We start from the raw sequence: 8,249 nt of genomic DNA, 5'->3' as shown, positions 1-8,249 counted from the left end.
TCTGTGTTTTGAGCACCTCAAAAAACCAAATAGGCCTAAAGAGCTTGGTTCTTATTCTTCAAAGGCAGTGCTAGTTTTCTCAACATGACTGTAGGATGCTTGAGTTCTTCGTGGAATCTCTGTTGACATATTTTTATTCCTGTGTTCTTGTTCTAAGTTCTTGTTCCCTTGTGAAGATAAATCTGGAAGGTCGGTGTGAGCTGTTGATGGTGCTTGCACGTGTTGTGTTTATGCCCGGAGAGGGAACGTTGCTGTGGAACTGCCGTTACTTTCAACAGATCCTTTCTCCTTCGATCCGGCATAGGCACCGATGAATGAGCCATCTTCATTGAACAGTCCATGGTCTCCCTCTCCATATTCCACCAAGCTGTCCGCACTCTCTGTGGCTTGCATGTCCCTGTTGAGGGACCGAAGGCTTCCCTTGAGTGGCTTTTCATCACTGTCACTATAGAACAGAAAAGTTCAACAAAATCTAATCATAGACACTCCTCTATAAAACAAGACTCGCATGTATTAATAGGACTTATCATTTCCAAGGCATTCATTTTAGCATTGAAGATAGAGACATCAACTCCCAGCGACATTTCCACAAATAAACTTTTAAAATGTCAGACCCAATTTGTACTAGGCTGTGCAATTAAGAAATTCTTGGCCCTGAATCACAACACTTCTGTGAATTTTAATGGTGCTTCTGCGGGACGTGCAGAGCAACTCAACTCACTGACCTACAAAGAAGACAAAGAGATTGTCTTACTTGTGAGGCCTCCTGAGAGACCCTGACACAGAGGCTATGCTGAGCGCCAGTTCAAAATGCACAGAGATTGTGAGAGAACTGGGTTGTTGTTTGAAGCTGCCAGGTAGAGGTAATTGTTAGGAACCATGATCCTAAGTCGTCCTAAGATCGCCTATTCTTACTTCTGCTCTTGTTAAGTTCCTTCAACCTGTCGTCATGAGGTGCTGACCAGGTGCTCCTGACTCAGCAGCCCATGAGGACAGGTCAGCAGTCGCTCCCAGGCCCTCCCAGGCTCAAATCCTGATGAGACGTGATCACGCCACGCTTGTTCTCCTACGTCACTGATGGTGGGTTTGGAAAACTGACCTTTCAGTGAGCAGACAACACCTTGACATTTGCCCCACAGGGCTCCTCTAAGTTCCCTGCAATCCTCTAAAAATACCTTTTTTGTTTAAGTTATCAGTTATCAGTTTAATTTTCTTGTTTGCATCCAAGGTGTTTTTGTAAAAGAGTTTACAAACTCAGTTTTCTGTTGCTGTTGCTTAACTAACACATTTGTGTAATTTTGGTTTTCCTTTAGTCTAATATGAAAACCAGCTAATGTTACTGATGAAGGTGTGGTCTGGAGAAAGCAGCTGGAGAAAATCATCTCCTGTAAAGAGGTGGCATGGCTTTCCCTATCTTTTTAAGGAAGCCTCTGAGATGAGGAAATGAGAGTGGCATTCTAGTCCAGGCCCACTCACGGCTGTGTATATGCTTTTGGACAAGGCATTTTGTTAATTATAGCACCTATAAAATGGAATCATCTTCCAATATCTTATCTTTAAATAATTTTCCCCATTTATCAAATGCCAACAATGAGTCCTTGCTCATGAAACTGAAACACTTCTGATATCCTCTCCTTTTGATGTAAACTGAATTCATTAACTTCCAGAGGATATGACAGAAGTGAATAGACATCATTAAAAAGGCGAGGTTAGAATGAAATAGGGTTCCCCATTTGGGTGCTCCCTCCTTCCAAATTTACACAATGATGAATTCACCTGCCATATTACACCCTCCCCAATGAGGAGGTCCAGTTGGCAATAAATTGTATGGTCTCTGGCCAATAGCCTGTGTGGAACATGGCCTGCTTGAACTTGAGTCCCCAAACACATGAGTGAATGAGGACCTGGGTCCCACTTCAGAGGGCCTTTCCATGAGCCCCTGGTGCTGGCAGAGACTCTGGTAAGGCCTCCTGAGAGACCTTGACACAGAGGCTACTCTGAGCTCCAGTTCAAAATCCACACAGATTGTGAGAGAACTCGTTGTTGTTTTAAGCTGCCAGGTATAAAGGTAATTGTTATGAACCAACAATTGGGAGGATGGTGCAGGATTGAACAGTGCTTGACGCTGTGGTACACAGGGCTGGAACCGAGTTGACAGCATCTAATAACAACGAAAATCTGTCACTAACACAGTGGCAATGAGCACCATTTGCAAAATCTCTCTTTTCTTACTTTTTAAGCTTACTCTGTAGTGAATTTAATGTGGCTTAGCCTTTCAGTCAGGGATGGTCTGGCTTTATCTCACATACTTTGAGCATGTTCTTAGGAGAGGCTATTCCTTGGAAAAGGACATCATGCTTGGAGGGGTCAGTGAAGGAGAGGAAGACCCTTAGAAATAAAGATTGGCACAAAAGCTGCAGCAATGGAATCAAATGTGTCAGAGATGACAAGGAAGGCACAACACAGGCAACGTTTCAGATCTGTTGTACATAGGGTTGCTGTTAAGTCATACTCAACTCAATGGCATTTAACAATAACGAGATTATCAAGAAATAGAAAAACTTTCATTATTTTACAAACCCTCCCCCCAGGTCCACTCCACCATGTAGCCATCGCTCTAGACTCCTGTCATGACAGAAATACCTAATCACATATCTCTTTTAAACAGTTTTCTCCCTTCTCTGTTTCAGAGCAGCATACATTATTGAACCCATCTTACTCATTCTCTCCCCTAACCCAAGGACAGTCCCATTCTACAACAGTGGCACCATGCAATATTTGTCCCTTTGTGACTGGGACATTTCACTCAGCATAATGTTCTCCAGAGTCAACCATTTTGAGTAATATTGCATGAGTTCCTTGTTTTTTAATGCAGCATAGTATTCCATTGTGCGAATATACCACAGCTTCTCTAGCCATTCGTTTGTTGATGGGCACTTAGGTTGTTTCCAACTCCTTGCTATTGTGAACAAAGCTGCAATAAACATGAGTGTGCATATATCTGCTTGGGTGTCAGTTATGGTCTCTTCTGGGTATATTCCCAGTAGTGGTATTGCAGGGTCAAATGGTATCTCTATTTGCAACTTTTTGAGAAAGCACCATACCGCTTTCCACAGGGGTTGCACCATTTTACACTCCCACCATCAGTGAATCAGGGTTCCAGTTTCTCCACAACCTCGCCAGCATTTATTGCTTGCTGTTCTGTTAAATTTTGCTATTTTGACTGGGGTGAGATGATGTCTGGTGGGGGGGGGGAGCCTTGGGAGGGTACAAATCTACAACAATGAATGAATGGAAATCCAAAACCTCCATAAATTTTCACTGAAATTAATAACAAATTTAAATTTAAAAAAAAGAATTAAGTTAGAGTAAGGATGGCAATGGAACCACCTTACCTCTGTAACTTGATTTGTGCCACTATTAGAACCTCTACTCAGAATATTATTGCTTTTCAATTTTTTGACTCATGCACTTTTAACTTGTTAGTTAAATTTGTATCTTCTAGGCTGCAACACTTCCATGATACAACTTCAAGGATATGAACATGTACGGCTAAGCACAACTGATAACAGTGCATCTAAATTCCAAAATCAATCTCCATAATAGTCTATGTGTTTCCTACTGCCAAAGGGGCCCTTTAGAGTAGTGAGAGAAGACATTCACCCTGAAACCCACAGCGTCCCTTTTCAGCAGGAAGTAGCTAAGAGAATACGACATCCCCTTTTCCTTATGAATCAGGGTGAAGTCTCTCTCAGGGAGGAGTGATAGGGAATGGCAAGGGACACACTGACAAAGGAGATTAATCAGAACTGACTTTGACAAGCACTGTGGCAATTGGACAATTAAAACAGACATTGGGGAGGGGGGGAAAGAAGAACGAACTGGGGAGGAGGGTGGAGAAAACAGTGCAACAATGAATGAATGAAAACCCAAAATCTCTGTAAATGTTCATTAAAACTAATAAAATTTAATAATTAAAAAAGAAATAGAAAAATATTAAATCAGAACAATAATAATTAGAATAAAAGAAGACAAAATTATGAAATTGTAAACAAGGAGAGCTAAAAAGATGAAGAATGTGTTGAGAAGGAATACATGGAAGCAGAGGAAGAGAGCGGAGAAGTTTTAACACTTCTTTAAGGAGGGTGCCGCCAACCTAAAGGAACACAGTTCGGATCCACCAGCTACTCTGCTGGAGAAGGATGGACAATCTTCTGTGTGATTTACAGCCTTTGGAAACCTCCTGGAGGATGAGTTATGAGTTGGTTCTGCCTTGATGGTGCAAAACGACCATCTCATGCTAGGCTTCCTGCCTAACCTCAAATGTAGAACTCCTCTCATGTATTTGACCACGCCATGCCATCTCTTGAAAATATTCCTCATCCTTTTGCAGACCTCCGTCCTTTTTCTTTTTTATTCTATTTAGATAATTATACTTATTCTCATCCAGAGAAACCCTGATTGAGCAAAGGTTAACGGTTCATACCCACTCAGTGGTTCCATCGGAGAGACTTATTGATGTCTTCCATAAACTTTACAGCCAAGAAACCCCAATGAGACAAGCTGACTCTGTCACACGGAGTTCAGGCAGAGATGTCTCAGATGCCATTGAATAACAACAACATTTATGTATGAAGTCGCCTGGGCAAAACAAATGGTTTGATTCACCCCAGTCGCCACACAGAAGAGAATTCTGAAAGATCTGTATTCGAAACATTCAACCACTAAAAACCCTTCAGGACGCAGTTCTATGTGGGTTATATTCATCGTTCGTTTTTTCTTCTGTGGACTCTATCTTGAGTCTGTAACTTGATGATAGAGTCTGTAACTTAGTTTTTGTTTCTAGGTAAGTAAAAGCTACTCAAATTGGAGATAATCTGAGTTCACAAGGGCCATGCTAAAGATTGGCTCCAACATATTTTAATTACCCTAAAAATCACAATTCAACCTAAATAAATCAGAGCCTTTGTATTACACACTCAGTTTAAATAAAAGGCTTCTATCATACATTTCTATCTAGATGCAGTTCCTAAGAATACCTCACTACCGAAGGTAGAATTCTATTACTAACATGGCAAAAAAGCTCTTTTTCAAATTATGATTTATAGGTGTGCATTTCAATAGTGACCTTTAAGAATAAACATTACTGTGTCCATTTCATTTCATTGCCTAAAGAATATGTCATTTTATGTGTTTTAAAATGGACCACTACACTTACCTGTATTCTCCAAATGTTTCATCTTTTGTTGACTGAACTTCAGGATCTGGATGCAAATCTTCCTTTTCTTTCACTGGAAAAAAAAATCATACAAAGACTTTTAAAAGCTATTTCAGCAGTGCTCTTGAAAGGCTTGACTCCACGAGCTGGTACACAGAGAAAGAGAGGCAATCTCCTCCCACGCCTCTGAAAACCTACTGAAGGGTCAGCTATGAATCGGTTCCGCTTCAACGGTACACAGTAACAACAGCAGTGATTCAACATATACATAATCAAGAAAAACAATATTGCTTTTTGTTATTGTGGTTTCTAGACCTCATCAGTTACCTCTTGGTTTAAACAGGAAGGAAAAAGAAAAAGGGTTTTGGGAGTCTACTTGTTATCTAATATTTTTTTAAGTGTTGATTTAGAAGTCATCTATGTTTCAACAAAGTGGAGAACTTTATCTTAGAAGATTCCAATTTTGTTACGGTCTTTTAATGAAGATCAAATTATGAAATATTGATTTTATGATCTCAAATTTTTTTAGAAGATGTGATAGGTTTAAATCAGACCTGCATCCTTAAACTAGGAGGGGGAGGGGAAGAATCATTAAACAGTCCCACGCCACTCTAACTTCCTTAGCTTTACCTTTGTAGTAAAAATATGTAGGTCTACAGTGACATGTTGAAGTCAGAGTTAATCTCAGCTGCGCTGTGGAAGACATGGCCCTTGCTCCATTTCACTGAGAAAGCGCAGGCACACACCCTTCTTTTCTTGAAAGAAAGACCATCCTCTCTCCATGGCACTTGCTATTTACTACCAGAGACCCAGGGAGACCCTCCCAGAATCCCTAGGATATGAAATGTCAGGGTTTTGGGTTTTTTTCCCCTTTGTGAACAGGATTTGAAGAAGTTTCTCATAGAATTTGGTTAAGGCCTTATGTCACAAAGGAGCATCTGCTGGACATTTTTTTCCCTTACTCAAAGGGAACTTCTATGTTTCTTCCTAGTCTTGAATTCATTATTTAGATTATTAATTTTCCTTTGAAAAGCCCAATTCATCACAAAATAGAAAACAGAATAAAATAGCCATATTGTTTTGGAAAAAACTTGGAAAATATGCTAGTAATCGTTCTATGTACGTTGTATTCTCAATATTTGCTGGATGAAACACTGCAGCAAGAACGTGCATCTGAGCATCAGAAAACTAACGGCAGCTGGACTTTGCATTCTTTGCTTCCATAAAAGCATCATGAATACTAAGCAAAAAGTAACATAGTATGCATGTCTGAAAAAAAAAGAGAAAACACATTTGGAAACTGAATGGTATTAAAGCAAATGCAACCGTTATATTAGCAATGTTGATGCTAGGAGCCCTTAAATCTAACCTGACCCTTAATGATCCTATATGGCAGAGCAGACCCTCCCCACAGTTTCCCAAGCTATAATCTCTATGGGACCAGACTGCTTGGTTTTTTTCTTCCACAGATCCTCGGGTGGGTTTGAACCCCTGATCTTTTGATTAGCATATGAGCAGATAAGCACTACACCTGACTATCTCCCTCTGTGGGATCAGTTATGGTCCAGTTCCAAGTCAATGGTATACAGCAACAAACAACAACATAGGTAGAAAAATGAAGCTTGAAAGTGTTGCATGGATTACAAATAGATGTATCACAGAACCCACTTTAAGCACTAGAAACTAGAAAACAAGTTATCTGGAGTTAATACTCTAGACCATATATATGGCTAAAAAAGTTTTAAGATCTTTTCATTTCTATAAACCCCATATCTAATTTCTGAGTATAAACTTGACTTAAATGTGAAATGTAAATAAAAGGCATCTCTACAGAATATCTCCCAGCAAATAGGAATTAGCTTATCAAAAGTCCACCTTAAGTTACAACTGTACCTGAATACTTGCCACCTTTGTTTCTCCTCACAAAGCAAACTGTTAGCAAGACGAGGGTGAGCAGTGCGATGGCGCACATCAATCCAATGAACCAGCCTTGAGTGGAGATGTCGTCATATAAACCTGCGTATTCTGGAGCACAGACAGAAGTGACATCACTGCATGCTAGAAAACAGCCTTTGGGATTTTGCACTGGGAAAGTCAGACATCATTTTTAAGCTTACTAAAGAGTATCAGTTGTATTTTTATTCCTTTGAACTATGTGTTTTGGAGACCTTTTCCCTGGGGGAATACTAACACAACTTGACTTTTTTTACTTAAGAGTCTTCTCAAGTTGCATTAGACTCTCCAGATAGAAACCAAAGAAGGGCAGCAGAGGCAGTCAGGTTAAGAATGGCATAAGCAGCAGCAAGGAAGCGGAAGCAGAATTGCTTGGGTTATGCTATATGCAGGTGGCCACAGAGCCTCTGCTTTCTAAGTTTTTAATGTGTGTTATTAACATGAGTTAATTAGTAGGAGAAATTATTTTCAGGCAGCTGAGCCTGGGTGAAGCCACTGGACTCTGTAAGATGGGCTCTCTTGTTTTGGTTGAGAGTCATTGTGGAATGTTTGGTTGTTTTTTATTTAAGCCTCTTGTTTAGAGTCAACAAGATCTCCTGCTGGGGCCCTTGTATTTAAAAATTAGGCCCAGGGGATTATATTTTAATCCCTTGTTACTGTATTTTGGAGGAACATTCTTCTAAGTCGTGCAGCACTCTTCTGTCAATTTGCTGTGCTGAGGTAATCTGGGTTTTCTGTGACGCTGAACCTTGTGCCACTGGGGTGTCAAATGCCATAAAGGCTGCCCATTGTGGACAGTGTTTGGTGGAACTCCCAGATTAAGACAGGTTTGGAAGCAGGAGTGGCATCCACTTCCTAAGACACATGCCTCTGGAAACTCTATGAACTTGGAGAAGTGATAGTTATAGAAAGGCCTCAGGTCTTTTGTATATAGAGTCGCTATGAGTCATGTATGACTCAACAGCAATCAACAACAACAATCTGGTAAAAACAACAAAGTATAAATTGGAATACTAGAATCATTTTTCATTGTGAATTTGAAAATGCTATGCCAACATGAATTTAAACTGGTTTTATA

At 40.2% G+C, this 8,249-nt stretch overlaps 1 protein-coding gene across 1 annotated transcript in view; it reads right to left on the bottom strand.

Annotated features, from left to right (window-relative positions):
• Window positions 1–228: 228 nt before the first annotated feature.
• The window catches only part of CHL1 (cell adhesion molecule L1-like), an 89,064-nt gene continuing 81,043 nt past the window's right edge, over window positions 229–8,249 (bottom strand). The window contains exons 24-26 of the mRNA XM_006890668.1: window positions 7,112–7,243; window positions 5,219–5,291; window positions 229–445 (exon numbers count right to left, since the gene is read on the bottom strand). Of these exons, the coding sequence (XP_006890730.1) occupies window positions 229–445; window positions 5,219–5,291; window positions 7,112–7,243 (422 nt within the window). The remainder of the gene's footprint in view (window positions 446–5,218; window positions 5,292–7,111; window positions 7,244–8,249) is intronic.

Source organism: Elephantulus edwardii, unplaced genomic scaffold (assembly GCF_000299155.1).
Source record: "Elephantulus edwardii isolate Elephantulus edwardi_28Jun2011 unplaced genomic scaffold, EleEdw1.0 scaffold00091, whole genome shotgun sequence".
NCBI classification, from domain to species: Eukaryota; Metazoa; Chordata; class Mammalia; order Macroscelidea; family Macroscelididae; genus Elephantulus; species Elephantulus edwardii.
This window is presented reverse-complemented; position numbering and strand designations above follow the sequence as displayed.